The 17648-nt window shown below is 39.5% G+C and overlaps 1 protein-coding gene across 1 annotated transcript in view; it reads right to left on the bottom strand.

The window, feature by feature from the left end:
• LOC120416498 (ankyrin-3) overlaps positions 1-17648 on the bottom strand; it is a 35666-nt gene that overhangs the window by 2337 nt on the left and 15681 nt on the right. Inside the window, exons 3-8 of the mRNA XM_039578215.2 lie at positions 8971-9134; positions 8791-8906; positions 8367-8729; positions 8150-8303; positions 7906-8084; positions 7740-7843 (exon numbers count right to left, since the gene is read on the bottom strand). Coding sequence (XP_039434149.1) covers positions 7740-7843; positions 7906-8084; positions 8150-8303; positions 8367-8729; positions 8791-8906; positions 8971-9134 — 1080 coding nt within the window. The remainder of the gene's footprint in view (positions 1-7739; positions 7844-7905; positions 8085-8149; positions 8304-8366; positions 8730-8790; positions 8907-8970; positions 9135-17648) is intronic.

Genomic DNA, 17648 nt, shown 5'->3' with positions numbered 1-17648 from the left:
TCAAGTCGTGTAAATAAATCGGTCGATAGAGTTTTATAGAGAAAAACGAGTGTTTTATTGCCGTGCCAGAACGTGGTTTACAGTCCCGCGAAAATACCATCGAAACCATCCCGGATTGAGGCAATCGGCCGCAACATTTGGTCACTTCGTACCGGACATTTGACCGTCGGAAACCCGAGTGAGAAAACCGGATTCGGGAAGATCGTTCGAGCGGAAGAACTCGGCAAGAGTCCGAGTGTTGATCCGGAAGCTCAAGAACCTTCCGAGAGGCGACTCCGTGGCCTGTAACGGCGGAAACAGTGGCGGCAAGAGCCCGCAAAAAAGAACAAAGTGTTTGCCGGAAGTTCCGTGTTTGTGTGAGTGAGCAGTGGAAAAGCGCAGCGACGCCATTTGTAGTGGTTCCCACGAGTGGAACAATCCGTGGAGTGCAGACGGCACAAGCGTTGCTGGTCTGGCTCTATGTGGCGGTCGTTCCTGAAGCTGCACACAGAATCGGAAAGCGAAGAAGAAAAGAAGCTCGTCGTGCAAGAGCAAGTGCCGTTCCCAGTGAAACAGCTGACGCCGTAGAAGCTGTGGGAGGATAAGAAGAAGGAAAAGATGGCGGACGGTGAGATCAAGGCGCTGTCCAAGAAGCGGAGCATGGTGAAGGGAAAACTCACGCGAGTTTTGCATGCCGTGCAGCCGAGCGCGCAGCCCGGTGCCCTACCGGGTGCCCAACCACGTGAGGCCGACGTGTCCCCGCCGCAGCTACGAGTCCACCAGCGCAACGTGGAAAAGTTCTATGGTGAGTTTTGCGAGACCCATGATAAAATTTTGGACTTGGTGGAGGAAGACGAGGGTATCAAGCAGCAGGAAGCAAAGTGGCTGGAATTTGAGCAACTCTACAATCGAACGCTGGTCGTGCTGGAAACGATGCTGACCGTGCATGACAGACCCACCATGTCGACCCAGGCTATGCTTCCGGCTGCCCAAGCCGCCCAGCAAGTCATCATCCACCAGCAAGCGTTGCGTGCCCCACTCCCAACGTTCGACGGACGTTACGAAAACTGGGCAAAGTTCAAGGCCATGTTCCAGGACTTGATGCGTAATTCGTCCGACTCCGATGCCGTCAAGCTGTACCACCTGGACAAGGCGCTCGTAGGTGAAGCGGAAGGGAAGATCGACCTACGAACCATTCAGGACAATAACTACCAGGGAGCGTGGAAGGAACTGGAAGAGCAGTACGAGAACACGCGGCTTATCATCGATCTCCACATCCAAGGCATTTTGCAGCTGAAGAAGATGGACAAGCGGTCATCGAAGGAGTTGCGAGATGTCGTTGAGCGATGTTCCAGGCACGTCGAAGGTCTACGCTTTCACAAGCAAGAGCTGTTGGGAGTGTCGGAGCTCATCGTGGTCAACATCCTCGCAGCTGCCCTGGATCGTGAGACGCGAGAGCTTTGGGAAGCGACGATCGAGAAGGGTGAGCTACCGACGTACCAAGCGACCGTCGACTTCTTGAGGAAGCGATGCCACATCCTCGAGCGATGTGAGCTGTCTGACCCAGAGGCAACTGCTGTCAAGCCGACAGTCTCTAAGATGCGATCTCCCACAAAACCCTCGGTGAATGTGTCCGCTGCAGCTACAACCTCAAGCGAGGTGGTGTGCGAGCTTTGCGGTGGCAACCATCCGAACTACAAGTGCAGTGCCTTCTGTAACATGTCTGTCCCGCAGAGGCTGGAGAAGGTGAGAGAGGCACGAGTCTGCTACAACTGCCTGAGAACCGGCCACCTGGTCAAGAAGTGTCTCTCCGAGAGGACCTGTAGGTGTGGAGAAAGGCATCACAATCTACTCCACATGGACTCGCCAAAAGAACAAGCTTCACCAAATTCTGAGGCTGCTCCCAAGCCTCCACAAGCCACTGAGCAAGCGGACAGTGGTTCCAGCAACGTGAACGCAGATACCAGCGTGGAGCAGACGACGTCGTGCTGTAACAGTGGGCTGCTGCAAACCTCCCGACCTGTACTGTTGCAGACAGCTGTCATAAACGTGGTGGACAAGCACGGTCGACTGCATCCGTGTCGCACACTCCTGGACTCCGGATCGCAAGCGCACATCCTGTCAGCAGCGATGGCACGTAAGCTCGAGCTACCGCTTACGAAGTGCAACGTGATGGTTCTCGGAGCGAACGCCGTAAAGACACCGGCGAGGAGAAGTGTCAACCTGAACTTCTCTTCGAGGTACATCAACTTCCGGGATAGCATTTCCTGCCTCATCTCGGAGAAGCCAACCGGGATCATTCCGTCCGAGAAAATCGACACGTCCGGATGGAAAATTCCAAGTGGAGTACACCTCGCAGATCCGCAGTTTTTCGAACCCAACGACATCGACCTGGTGATGGCGTCCAATTACGTGTGGGATCTGCTGAGGTCGAACAAGGTAAAGCTGCGCAACGGTACCGTCACGCTCCGAGAGACAGATCTGGGTTGGATAGTCACGGGAACCTACAACCCGTTCGACCAGGTGAGTCTTTCTGTTATCCACTCCAATCTTGCGCGTCTGGATACCTCGAAAGAGACCGTAGAGGAGTTGGAGCCAGTTGATGAGCTGACTGACTCAACACCCTTCTCCGCCGAGATCAAAGAGATCGAGAATCAAGGCTCGACAAACCATCAACATGACGAGAGCGATCACAGCGTGGTTCAAATTCCGATCGGAAACACTGTTTCTGAGTTGGACGGCGATCGATCGGACCGGCCTGGAGAGGACCTGCCAATAGAGCCCGCACACTTGAAGATCGGCAAAACAGCTTCCAAACCAAACTGCAGCTCAAAGAACAATGCCCAGCTGAAGCAACCTCCGAAAACTTCAGCTCTTCAAGAAGTTTCGGAATTGCTTGGAGAATATCGGCGATTTCAGCTTCGCAGCCGGGCGGGAGAATGTCGCGCACACGTCCGCTTCCTCGGCTCTCCAATTGAGAGTTGAAAAAATCCCGACAGATGGCAGCACGGATTGCTGCGATTGGCAAACCCCCCGCCTGCGCTGTCAAACGTCAGCGGCGAAAAGCAACGGCAACTTGATTGACTTTTGCGCGCGAACCGAAGCGCGCGAAAAGAACGAAGGAGAGAGACAGCAAGCAGAGAAAATATTATTCCGTTCGCCAATTTTGTAGAGTCAAGTCGTGTAAATAAATCGGTCGATAGAGTTTTATAGAGAAAAACGAGTGTTTTATTGCCGTGCCAGAACGTGGTTTACAGTCCCGCGAAAATACCATCGAAACCATCCCGGATTGAGGCAATCGGCCGCAACACTGTTTATTACCCAATAGGCTCCGAAAATTATTTTTTCAATCCTCTGCCACATCACACTATTACATTTTAAAACATTTTAGAATCAATCACATTGTAGAGAACAGTTTTCTGAACAAGTTCCATAAAATAGAATCAGTTTTGGTTCAATATACGCAGCGATAAGCCCAATTTCCTGAAATAAATAGTGCCTTTCTCCAAAATTTCGTAACTAAATTACCTTTCACATGATGGGCACTGCCTACTGAGTTTTGTAATGAAAATATTGAAATATTTTCATAAATTTCGTCAAAACTTGTTATAATTTTAATGTTTCAATAAAATATTATCATCATAAAAAATATCTTAGTAGGCAGTGCCCATCATGTGAAAGGTAATTAAATTAAGAAATTTTGGAGAAAGGCACTATTTATTTCAGGAAATTGGGCATATCTCTGCTTATATTGAACCAAAACTGATTCTATTTTATGGAACTTGTTCAGAAAACTGTTCTCTACAATGTGATTGATTCTAAAATGTTTTAAAATGTAATAGTGTGATGTGGCAGAGGATTGAAAAAATAATTTTCGGAACCTATTGGGTAATAAACAGCTTATTTATTAAATAATCCATGTTTTGCATTGGTTGATGCTCAAATTCGTATCCGGGCAATGTGTTGTTGTATTTTCATGCCAAATTATACAAAGAAAAGATTTATTTTCGGTCGTATCGGGGTTTCCAGCTTGGATTTTGGAGTAATTTCAAAGAATGCTAGAAATCTGGTAAATTTGGTTCGATTTTTTTTGTGGAGGTCAAATATGGGTCAAATATAGTTGGTTAGAGTCCCCAAGGCATATTCATAAGAAGTTTGAGTGATATCAACATGAATGCACCGATTTTCTGTGACTTTTTTGAACAAATATCCCATAAAATCGAAAAATAATCTTCAAAAAAAAAGTTGCTCTAGACCCCCCGACGAAATATTTCGGTATACCCCGCAAAATGTCGGGAAAGAGCCCTTCTTTCACGGTGCCAAATATCAGACATACCGAATTTTTTATCATTAGTTTGTTCTAAAAAACACACCGTGCTCGAATATCCGATGTTTAGATTACTATTCATATATAAGACCAAGTCGACTAAAAGAGCGTTCTACTTTTCAATGGTTTTTTTTATTTGTCCATTGACTTCTTTTGTATTTAAGGTAAGCTTTTTTTGTCAACCAATGCATTGGTTTCTCCATACAAAATATTTAATAAAAGTGCTATGAAAACGTTAAAAAACCCATAACTGAGAAGGGATTTTAAAATCGATGTGGTGACTTCGGCAAAATTGTAGGTTATGGTTATTAAAATAACTCAATAACTCAGAAGGGTATTTTTTCATACAGAACAAAAATGTTAATTTTAAAATGTCATGTTTTCTGAAGGGATATTTTTTATAGTGTAAAAATGTTCTACAAAGTTGGTAAAGCAGAAAGTTACACAAAATGTGATGTAGATCAGTAATTTTTTTTTCATAAAGAGAGTGATAACTCGTTATGGTTATAAGTTAAGTGCTGTAAAGTGTTGACTCCTCATGCTGCGAATCAAAACAATACCGTCTACAATCACATAACTTTCCTATCCCACACTGCCCCCGCCTTCCCCCCCCCCCCTCCTTTCGAAAAAAAATAACCATACCATTTTTTTAATTTTGTATGAAGCGTAACACAGTCTTCATTTCTTCAACCACAACTGCGTTACGTAATGACGCCGCTCCCTTACATCAAAATGTGTGTACTTGTCTGCTTTGAAACTTTGGAAAACATTGCTAGACTGTTAAAAATAATCCCGTAAAGTTAAAAAACAAACACTACACTACATGTGCTTACGCTCCATATATTTTTATTAAATTTGTTTTAAAATTTTGTTACGAGGAGGGTGACGGGGTCCAAAAATCTAAATTTTTGCGTTACGTAATAAAAAAAACGCTCCATTCGCCCTTTCTTCGTGTTGCTTCAGAAATAAAAAAAATACCTTTCTGGGTTATAGCAGATTCGAAAATTACCTGGAGCCTGCAATTTGTTGAATAACATGTCTTTATTCGAATATTCAAAATGAAAGTGGTTGGTACCGCCACTCCGTCACAAAATATCGAAAATGGACCTCGGATTGATGCTCAGGACCCAAAATGACCCGTTAGGACAAAGTTTAGCGCAAATCTAAGAGGGGTCGGGGCAACTGCTGAGGGAGTTGGCTGAGAAAATTACCCATTACAAAAACTAAATTCGGAAAACATTACCGTTACCATTATTTTTATGTGATAGCTAGTGTCAAATTTAGAACTATTTGAACAGAAGTTTTGTATTTCGAACAGGCTATGATTTTTTGAGATTTTTTTTAAATTCTTTAAATGTACAATTTTGTGGTCAATTTAAATAAAATAGTTTTTTTAATAGTGTACATTCTGATCCAGCTGTGAAATAAATATTTTCAAAAACAGTCCAGAATCGATTATCCGAAGTTTTATTATCCGAAGGACTTCGGATAATTGAACCACGAACAAAACAAATATTTTTTAAATTATTTTCTTGCTTTTAACATCAAATTCGAATTCTGCGACACCATTTTATTCAAATTTGAATAGTTGATTGCTTATTACATTACAGAATGCATTTTTTCAATATTTCTAAATCACTTTAGAGTAGGATAATCGAGTCTGGACTGTAGCTGGAAAAAAATTTCTTTTTTATCATTGCTTTGGTTGTTGAGATATGACTTTTCGAAGAATGAAAACTTAAAACGTTATCACGTCTAACATTTCGACATGGCTTAAAAAAATATTATTTCGCCTTCGAAGTTCTTCAAAAAATTGTATGACAAAAAGTCTGAACTCAAACAATAATTATTATTTTGGTGCTTTAAAGCTTTTAAGTCAGAGTGACCACTCAAATCCCATTTTCAAATTCCCGACTTTTCCAGAACCTCAAAAAATAAGTATTTTTTTTCTGAAGTATGATTTAATTTCAAAAACTCTTTATAAAAAGTCAATATGAACCGTTGGACAATTTTCTAAAAAAAATCAAACAGTTTAAGTAAAAAAAAACTTAAATTCCAATAATAAATTCTTAAAACCTTTAAACTTTCTTCAAAAATAAAACCATTGTTTTGAGTAAAAATATAAATCATCAGACTTTGAAAAATAACCGAAAGCGTAACAATACCTATAATTTCAATTTTTATTTTAAAAATAACCAAACATAAAGTTTTTTGAAACTTCGTTTCAACTGGCAATGAAGATGACAAAAAATTAAAGACAACAAAATATTAAATTTTATTCTCATGTTTATATTTTTATCAAATCTTTACATATCTTTTCACTTGATTAAAGTAATATTCTCTATAATAATATTCATTCAAAGAATTTAAAAATATCTATGAATTCGTTTGAATGATGTTTTACGAAGTATGCTTTAAAATTTTATAAATTTTGATATTTAATTTTATGAATCAATTTCGATTTATCGAAGTGCCAGTATTTAAATGTTGAATGTTGAATGAAAAATTCAGTTTGACAACACTTAATAATAAATCACTTATTTCATACGAATGTTTCTAGAAAAAAAGTTCTATAAACTTATTTGTTATAGCTCAAACAAATTCTTATTAATTTAATCAAGCCAATGCAAATTTTAATTAAATTTTTCCCGTAAAAAAATGAAAAATCTTTTACAAGCTATTGAGAATACATTGTATAACGTTTATGAATAAATTTCTTATCAAGTGAAGGCTTTTTAAACTTTTTACAAATTTTGAATTTTGAGAGTACAAAATGGAAAAAGATGTAAAACTTCATAAAAAAACAATACTTTCGTAAATTCATTAATATAGTGACCATATCTAAAAGTAAACAAAATGATTAATTTATTTTTTTTTACCAGCCTTATTTACAATTTCAAGATTTTGAAATATTATTAAAGCGTAAAACAGTTTTTCCATTTTTTCATTCAGAACAAAAAATGTTTGTATTATTATCTATAGTTTATCACACAAAAGTTTAAGGGGATCAAACATTTGGAAACAATATTTGAAATGACTGAATGAACATTCAAACAAATTGACCACACATAAAAACTATGCCAAACTGAAGTTGGATTCATTTTTTAAATATTCAACCAATTTGGCAAAATGAAACAGAATCAGAATCATAACTATACGCTGGCCTTGTTGTTATTTGAAGTTATATGTTTTGTTATCATTTGTTCGATAAACTCAGTCAAAAATAAATAACCATCTTTTTATTCATAAAAAAATTGGGTCAAATACAAGCCACAATTATCATCTGAAATTTATTAGGATTTCTAACGTCTCATGTCTTAAAAAGCCATTTCATTTTCATATAGATTGAAATAAGGAAAGAAACCCTAAATTTAAAGTTCGATGCTAAAGACGAAATCTGGCGGTAGTCTCGATTGTTTTGAATTTAACTTACCTTCATCGAGTGCGTAAAATGATGCAGCGGATCCTTGTTGATCAGTGGCACTAGACAGACCATGATCGGAACGGACCCGTCCCTTCCCACAATGTTAGGATCACCTGAAATAACTTAAATTTCTAGATTTTCCACACACAAAAAAAACAACAACAAAACCGCTTACCTCCTTCCTTGATGAGCATGTTCAGCAGCTCGTAGCACACCTCCCAGTCGCGGATGTGGCGAAAGACGCTCGCCAGCGCACTGTTCCCGGCCTGGTTGATCGAGCTTTTAGCACCGTTCTGCAGCAGGAAGCGCACCAGATGCAGCACGTCCCACTTATTCCACTTGTCGTAGCCGTACCTGCCACAGCGAAAGGCAATCAAGTTAATTTTAAATTTATTCAATGAAAATAATGTGATACAAACCTAGCCTCTTCCAGCGCGTACCGCATGATGATCGCATGCAGCGGCGTGTTGCCGATCGAGTCCGGCGTGTTGATCAGCTCCTTGCAGCCCCGCTCGAGCAGTATCCGGATGGTGTTGAGCGTGTCCTCGGCGGTTTTGCGCGCCCCCAGGATAACTAAGGAGAAGGTGGGTCGTTGTTCAAGTGATGATCTTTAAACGGAAGGAAGGAGCAACTTACCAACATGCAGCAGCGTCATCTGCTGGGTGCACGTCCGCACCGTCGTAATGGCACCGTGCTGGATGAGCAGCTCCAGGAAGCGTCCGTCGTGCAGGACGGCCTGGTGGATGGGGTAGTACTCGTCCTTGATGAGGTTGATCTCGTCCGAGCGCGTTTGCACCAGATGCTGGACGCACTTCCAGGCGCCCCGCTCGCACGCGATGTGCAGCAGCGGTTTCCGCACCCGGAACGGCATCCACGGTTCCTCCATCTTCTGGGCCAGGATGTTGAGGACGTTGATCTGGTCGCCGTCGATGGCGTAGCAGACCGCGTTCTGCAGCTTCGTGTTGGACCGCTCGCAGACGCCCACGTCGTCGCCTTGATCTGGAAAGGGAGGGAATGTTAGTCCTACTTCTAAGATATTGATGGAAACAACTAAACTCACTTTTATACTTTCCACTCTCCTCGCAGTTGTGGGAGTGAGCACCGGGGAAGCACATCCTCGCTTCGGTATCGATTCTGGCACCATGTTTGAGCAGCAGCTCCACACATTCCTCATATCTACGAGAAAAAATAATAATAATATAAATATCACTAAAATTCCTTCCAAGTTTAAATCACTTACCCCTTGAGGCAGGCAATGTGCAGCGGCAGCGAGCAGGAACTCCGGTTGACGTCCGGCCGGTGGCGCTGCAGCAGCCACCGGGCCAGCTCGATGTGGTTCAGGCCGACGCTCTTCTGCAGCAGGTTGTACCCGGTTTCGTCGTGGATCGCCAGGATGTTCTCGTACTGCAAGGGGGAGGAGCAAGAGCAAGAAGAAGGTTGGGATGTAGAAGGATGTACTTTCTGTCCCCGGAACTGCTTATGGTTGTACTGGATGTGGAATAAAACTTTAACCGTTACTAAAGGTCGATTACACAATTATTTGTTGGTATGCTTGCGAGTGGTTTATTCGCAAGCCAATACGCACTTTCTTCTTTCATTTAAATTGGATAGTGTTCTCTCTCGGCCTTCTTATGTCTAAAGTGTATATCAACAAGATCCTCTTTCTTTTTTTTATTAAAATAAATACTCAACAACTAATTAAATAATTTCTCGCAGCATTCGAAAATATTGGCTGGGTTTCTGGGAGCATCTGGAGTAGCCATGTTTTGAATGGATCTTTTCAAGGTCACTTGACAAGAGTTGTAGAGTAAATATCTGGCTGTTTCCACGATGTTAGAAGTGTCGCATGACCATTTCGAGTGGTCCTGAAAAATTTCCTCATGGAAACCGATATCCGGAACAACCGGATTGGCCATACTTGGGGAGGCTTGGGTAAATTGGCAACAATGACTTATTTTTATTTTATTTGCAGTAAATTTTGAGGAGTATAATATTTTTCCAATCAGTTTTATGACTTTTGAAGTTTTGAACCCCCAGAACCGGTATCCGGAACATTCAGTATCGTTTCTACATGGCCGGACATTGATCTGTCTGACTCAGAAATTCTTCTCGGTTTCTGCCTAAAAACAACTACAGTTACATCTTTCTAGATGGCATAACTAATCTCCTAAATTTTGCAGTGTAGTGCGTCCATCCCGGGAAAGAATTCCCGTTTTTTTAAACCGAGATTTTTCTAATTTTGTCCCGTTTTTTTGCCTTCCTAAACTTTTCTGAGGAAAGGCTATAAAATCACTCGAAAAATGAACTTATTAATTTGACCTCGTAGACCCACCTTCACGTATACATATCGACTCAGAATCATGTTCTGAGCAAATGTCTGTGTGGATGTGTATAGGTGGGTGGACAAAAAAAATGTCACTCGATTATCTCCGGACTGGATGAACGGATTTTGACCGTTTTAGTCTCATTCGATCCGTTTTGGGGTCCCATAGGTCTCTATTTAAAATCAGCAAGTTTAGTTTAGTACTTCAAAAGTTACTCTTAAAACCCATTTTGGCGTATGTCCGGAAGATTTTAAAAAGGGTGGTTTTAGCAAGAAAACCTATCATGATATACATTTTCAGAAAGGTATTAAAAAGACCTTTCCAATGAGCCTAAAACATCGAAGATCTGACAACCCTATCAAAAGTTATCAGCACTTAAGTGTTATTTATACACTTTTTGGAGGCCATGCGAACTATCGTTGAATAGGTTTTTTTATCAGACCTTGCCGATGAGCCAGAAATATTGAGGTCTGCGAACCCTATCAAAAGAAATGAGTAATAAAGTTGATTTGTTAAACATGTTAAAGGGGAATGTTGCTATTTTTACAGAATTTATTGACTTTATGAATGTGAGGAAGGCACCAATCACCTTAAGGTGGATTAAGTAACGTTTTTAAATCAAATTCCTTCAAATTTCTTTGTAAAATTATTGTAATTCAACGGTGCACATTAACCAGAGCTTTTGCACCCATTTTTTGTTACAGACATTTATTTCAGTATCCTGAAAACTACGGGAACAATCGATATGATTTTTTATTCATCTCCGAAGCTACTGTTTCCGTAAAGATTAACAGCATTTTTTTCAATTTTTATAATTAAATTATTTCAGGATTGGGTCCGTAAGTTCACCAATTTTAGAATTAGAAAAAAACAAATTCCTTGGTTGCTGTGTACCCTTAAAGCACTTTTATAAAAATGTACTTGAAAGTATATTTATGTTTCAAAGGACATTGAGACTTCTTTTAAATTTGAAATAACTTTGGGACTTGACTTTTTTCCTAATGCCATGCAAATTAGGCCGTTGCAAATATTTGCAAATCAAAGTTTTTGTTGTGTACTATTTTAATGGAAAGTTCAATCAGCTGAAATCAATTTTTAAATGCATTCTCTTGCGTTGAAAATCATTTCTATCATGTTTGGAGTTAATTTAAAGTTTTTTAAATTTTTGTGAAGTTTCGATGTACAGTTCCGCCAAGTTTTTTGTTCCCTAATTTTTTTTTCTTCGTATCTTACTTTTTTTGAAAACTAACGATCGCAATTCAACTAAAGGGGTAGGCGTGGCTGAATGGTTACGCTGTTCGCTTTGTAAGCGGAAGGTTCTGGGTTCGATTCCCATCTGCTCCTATCGAGAAATTATGGAAAGAAGGAATTATGAACACTTGAATATGAACGAAAAATTCATTAGCTCGCGGCGGGGTTCGATCCCCCGTCCTTTGGGTCAGCAGACAAAATGCTAACCACCAGACCATCAAGGCTTAGTTGTCTAGAAGGATTAAGAATGCTATAAGAATCCAAGAAACTTGATTGGAATCTGTGTGAACCTAAGAACAGGAAAAATGCAATATTGAATGCAAGTTGAATTCAAGGACACTGGTTGCATAATTGTTAGGCAAATATTGAACTTTGAACACGACCAGAATTCACCACAAAAAGCTTGGTGAACCGAATTGGAAAGCTTCCAAAAAAATGAATCCAAGAACATACGAAGAATTAAGGACTATAAATAGATTTGACCGGCCGCATCACTTACCACGGTGAATCCTGGCTTCACACCCATCTTACTAACACCCTCAAACCTCACGTGATACTTTGTCGAAGACGCAGCCGATTTAGCGGTCTTCATCACTCAAGTATCGGACTAAAATTCTTATCCACTTCCCCCGTGTCTTACCACTGGTCGTGGCCGGCGCTGTGATTGGCTAGCATGATAGGGACATTTGAGAGTTGCGAAGTGGTGATGATTGGTTCCTACTCTTCATCTGTGGTCCACGGAGCAACTCTTGGAGGTCCTGGTCAATAACAGAGTAGCAACTACGGGTAGACACCAATGCTATGCTATGCTATGCTAAACTAACGATCGCAATTCAACTGTACGGATTTTCCCAAAAAAAAAACATTGAAATCTCGATTAAATTTTCAAAAGGCCCTATCTGCATAGGAAACCCATGAGGGATAGGTTGTTTTGAAAATTTAATCTAGAAATGTCAAAATAGTGGTCATCACACTGCGGCCCAATTTTAATGCATTTAATTAATCTTCCTGCAATTGTTTAAAATTAATTTCAAATCAAGGAAAAGTTTTCTTAAACGCTGCTCGAAGTTACAAGCTTTGAATATGAATCATTTATAGAAATCAAGAGAACACATAATTTTTAAGAAATTATTTTCATTGAAAAAACAAAGAAGCGGTTGAAGCTTCATACAAATTTAAAACAATTCGAACATGATAGAATTTTAAATCCTTATTTTAAAGTATATTTTTAATAAACCAAATGTTTGAACCAAAATTATTTGGCTTGTAAACTAGCAAAATATTATAATAGGATTTTTTTTTATTTTTCGCTAAAATTTCCATTCGAAAAATTATTATTGTTACTCAGAGATGTAATCAATTGCGGTTTGTATCGTTTTGAATGTAAATGCTGCAATTTAATCGAAATAAAATGATACCAAAATAAAACGAGATCCGATTCAAAATCAACTATAAAAAATCAGAGAAATTGAATCTAAATCTGAATCTTTTGAAATTTGCAGAAGATTGAATTCAACCATATGTTTGGAGTTGATGCATTTTTTTCATTTGCTTGTCATAAAATATCATAGAAATATTCATTTAAGAATGTATGAAAAATGTATTTTAAACCAGCATTTTCAATTTAATCTTAATTACCAACAAAAAAAAAACATGGGTGATAACATTCTATTTCCTTTTCATTTTATTGTTGTTCCTGTATTCAAATCCTCCATTAAAAAAAAATATGAACAGATTTAATTTTATACAAAAAGGAATCTAACTCATAATGAACTATATTTTAAGTTGTCAATTCAATTTTGTTTTTTTTTTATGTTGAAATACTTAACGCAAAAGAACATTCTAATATTTTTTCAAAACAGTCATAACTTTCAAAATTAGTTTATATTGTGATAACTTTTCCTCTCTCAATGCTTCCTTACAAAAAATAAGCCGGAATACTCATCTGTTAAAAACCGGTTTGGTTTTCTTCCAGACAAGGCGAAATGATTTTGAAAAAAAAATGAATGATGTTATTTTGAATAAATTAACTAAGTTTAACAAAATTCATCAAACAAACTATTGAAATAGTCCGCGGCCCGCGGTACTACGACAAAATACAAAAATGGCCCACGAGGTTCAGCTGGCTGAGGACCACTGGTCTAGAAAGTCTAAATAAGTGTCCACGTTTATGGATGGCCCGAATTAGGATGATGCATGCATGTAAAATTGATAAAAAGTTAGCAGAATTTGTGGGTAAAGACTCTGAAGATATATCCGGTGATACATGACGAAACTGGATTTAGAAATTCAGCCTAAAAACCAATCGACCTGTTTAACGAGTCTTCATCCCAAATATATCCCGATTTGGTCAACGCGGGGATGGGATATTACGGCGCCCGTTTTATATGGACTGGTTGGCATTTTAAATTGTCATATCTCAGTCAGTTTTTATTACCTTTAAAAATTACTCAAAAAATATCAAAATGTGAGGTCATATCAACACAGAGAAATACGACCGATTTATTTAACATGATGCTAAATACATCATTAAGAAAATAAGGAGGAAAATTCTAAGAGTCACGTTTTCTGTGATCTATATAATTAAAGTTCACATGCAACTCGATCAACGACCCTATGCTAATAAGTGGTCCGATTTGGCACATTTTACTTTTCACGTTTCCCAAAACAATGCAAATTGCATAGTTCCCAGTACAACACTGCGGAATCTCATCTAAAATCTCATCTCGTTGCAGTTCTCGACTCGATTGTTCGTTTTTCAACTCCACATGGTTGTATCGCTAAAAGGCGTTAATGGGATATCGCAAGGGTTGCATGCCAAGCAAATCGGTATGCAAAACGTGTCGTATCCCGGCAAATACGTCAATCCCGACCGCCAGTCAAGTCGATTCTCCCAATACGATGTTCCAGTTGCACATACCCCTCTCCTCTCCTAATACTGGGGACGGGGATACGTATCACCACTCACAATATGATTAATAATAAACACATCGTTATAAATAGCGCGTCCCGACCGCCGCCGCGAATGACGACTCCAACGACGACTGTGAATCTACAACGGAGTTAATTAACAGTGGCCGACAGCTCAATTTGAATTCCGCGCTAGGGTGCTCGTCTTTGTGCTAATCTGATCACGGACTTATATTGGGGTATTCATACATCAAAACTCGAATATTTTTTTATGATTTTGAGGTCAGCGAATACACATTAAGGCTGATCGGCAGATTTTTTTCTGATTAAATCGATATCTCTATTATTATTAAGTATTTCAGTTATGAAAGGCTGATTTTTTTCTCTACAAAACATGTACTAAATAATTTGTAAACCTAAAATAATTGTTTTTTATAAAAAAAACGTTACTTAATCCACCTTTAGGTGGTTGGTGCCTTCCTCGCATTCATAAAGTAAATAAATACATTCAGTCAAAATAGGAACATACCTCCTCAACATGTTTAACAAATCAACTATATTACTCATTTCTTTTGATAGGGTTTTCAGACCTTCAATATAACTGGCTCATCGGCAAGGTCTGATAAAAAACTTATCGAATAACACTTAAGTGCTAATAACATTTGATAGGGTAGTCAGAGCTACAATGTTTTGAACTTGTTAGACCAACCTAATCGATTATTAGCGAAAATCAATTCGTGTTTGCCATTTCATTAGGGCACATAACCTTTTTTAGGCTAGAGTGTGTCCCTTTCACACCTTATGTAAACTGTCATTTGAGTGAAAGAGATACACTATTGTTTACAAAAGTTATGTGCCCTTTTGAAATGTTAGGCTCCAATTAGCGCTGATTTGTTGTTGATTGGCTAATTAATTAGTGGCTATTTGACAAAGCATTCACACCTCGTACCAAATGATCTTGACGTGTGAACTAACTCCGTTCTGTCAGTTCAATGTTTTGATTTTTTTCTCGATGACCGCTGGCAAAATTTGTGTGCATTAACTGGTCAATCTGGCCAAGAACTCGTCTCCAGTGTACATGTCTGCAGACTGTCGTGAAGGGACCCTCTGGATATCGAAAAGTCGGATGGTGAGTAGGGGGAATTGGGGATGGGGATGGGAATTGAAAAATGATGCTCAACATTCAAATGCGTTTTTCTCGAAACGCACGGTTTGTACATGATGCTTTTTGGAATGTTGGCGTCGAATTTTAAATCAAAGTCAACCCGATTTTAGGTTGATTTGGTTCTCTTCTCTTAACAGTGTAGCGGCTCATGCGCTCATGTCAAATCTGTCAAATCGAACGTCAGCAATGTTTGAATGTTTAATATTGAGGGAGCATTTCTGGCTCTTAAATTCCCTAATTATGGCCATAAATAGCCGAAACTTGCACCTCCAGTCTGGAAACCAGGAAAAGGGAAACAAATTTGTGCATTGGTCATGGTAAGAGCATGTAAGGTTTGCAAAAAAACAACGAAAGCTTATTTTTATGTTGTTTTGCCCTTTTTTCAGGTTGTTTGAGTGGGTTAAAAATCCAGAATGCTTCGCGGCAAGAACTCTTCCGGCACCCTTTGGCCCTGACGGCTGACGGTTACGATTCCTGAAACTCATCCCGAAAGATTGCTACAGAAGTGGTACTATGGAACCGTTTTAGCTGGTGTATTTTAAAAAGGTTAATCCTTGCAAGCTTATGACCGTCGGTTGGATCGGAAACGGGACGGTCTACAACACGCAGCTGGCTGACTAAAAAAACCATCCGGTGGGGCGAGTACGTCAAGATGGAATAAACCAGAAGCAAAGTTCTGGTCAGATTGCTCGGAACGAAAATAAAGGAATGTACAAAGAAGAACATAGTTTTTGAAAATTCATTTCTGTATGTGCTTCTTGAAGTGGGAAGTGTGAAACTAATAAAACTGTATGAAAAAGACAATTGTTGTTTGCTTTCCCAAAAAAATCCTATGTCAAAATATGAACTTTACGTAAGCCAAATTTCCTATAACTGTAAAATGCTGGATCCGGGCATTGTTTTCATAACACTTGAGTGGTTATAACTCTTGAAAGGGTTGTCAGATCTTCAATGTTTTGGGCTCATTGAAAAGGTCTTTTGATCACCCATCTAACGAAGGGTCGCATGATAGATCCGGATAACGTTTTCATCAAAATATATGAGATCCACCCTCAACAAAGCGGGTAAATAACACTTAAGTGCTTATGACTCTTGATAGGGTTGTCAGATTTCAAATGTTTTGGGCTCGTTGGAAAGGTCTTTTGATTACCCATCTAACGATGGGTCGCATGATAGATCCGGACAGCTTTTTCATCAAAATATATGAGATCCGGCCTAGAAAAAGCGGGTAAATAACACTTAATTACCAATAACTTTTGATAGGGTTGTCAGATTTCAAATGTTTTGGGCTCGTTGGAAAGGTCTTTTGATTACCTATCCAACGATGGGTAGCATGATAGATCCGGACAACTTTTTCATCAAAATATTTGAGATCCGGCCTCTGAAATGTGTACAAATGACACTTAAGTGCTCATAACTTTTGATAGGGTTATCAGATCTTCAATGTTTTGAGCTCATTAGAAAGGTCTTTCAAATACCTTTCTAAAAATGTATGATCAGACGGGTTTTCTTACAAAAACCACCCTTTTTACAATCTTTCAAACTTTAGCCAGAATCGTTTTTTTAGCATAACTTTTGAAATACTTAACAAAACTTCATAATAGTTAATATAGGTCTTGTGGGACCCTAAGACGGATCGAATGAGACCAGAACGGCCCAAATCGGTTCAGCCAGTCCGGAGATAATCGAGTGCATTTTTTTCGGTGCACGGACTTACAGACATACACACGCACAGACATTTGTTCAGAATTTGATTCTGAGTCGATAGGTATATGTGAAGGTAGGTCTACGAGGTCGAATTAAGAAGTTAATTTTTCGAGTGATTTTATAGCCTTTCCTCAGTAAGGTGAGGAAGGCAAAAACAAACGAATGTTGTACATCATTGAACAACTAGTTTGTAACTGTTTCATATTTTATCATTTAAAAAAAAACCAGTAAACTGCAGGAGACCACCCTAACGCTCACGATCGCGTATCGCGTAATACACAACGCCGCCGAACCTGAGGAGAAGCGGTATAGCGGGAAGAGTATGTGGCAGAAGGTTCCCCGCTCTGGCAATTGCGTCAAACCAGCAGCAGCGCGATCCAGAAGTTGATTAGAAATTCTGACTAAAGGGGGCAGTGGCAGTGGCGATCATATGCAAAAAAAAATGGCTATTAAACAAGGCAGGGGATCGCTGATCGCGGAATGCACCACCCAACGACGACGACAACGAAGACGTTGATGCCGTTTCGGATGACGTGCACGACGTGTGGTCGGAACTAATGG

The sequence above is a fragment of the Culex pipiens genome, chromosome 3, assembly GCF_016801865.2.
Source record: "Culex pipiens pallens isolate TS chromosome 3, TS_CPP_V2, whole genome shotgun sequence".
NCBI lineage: Eukaryota > Metazoa > Arthropoda > Insecta > Diptera > Culicidae > Culex > Culex pipiens.
The sequence above is the reverse complement of the archived record's forward strand: the minus strand, read 5'-3'. Positions and strand labels throughout refer to the sequence as shown.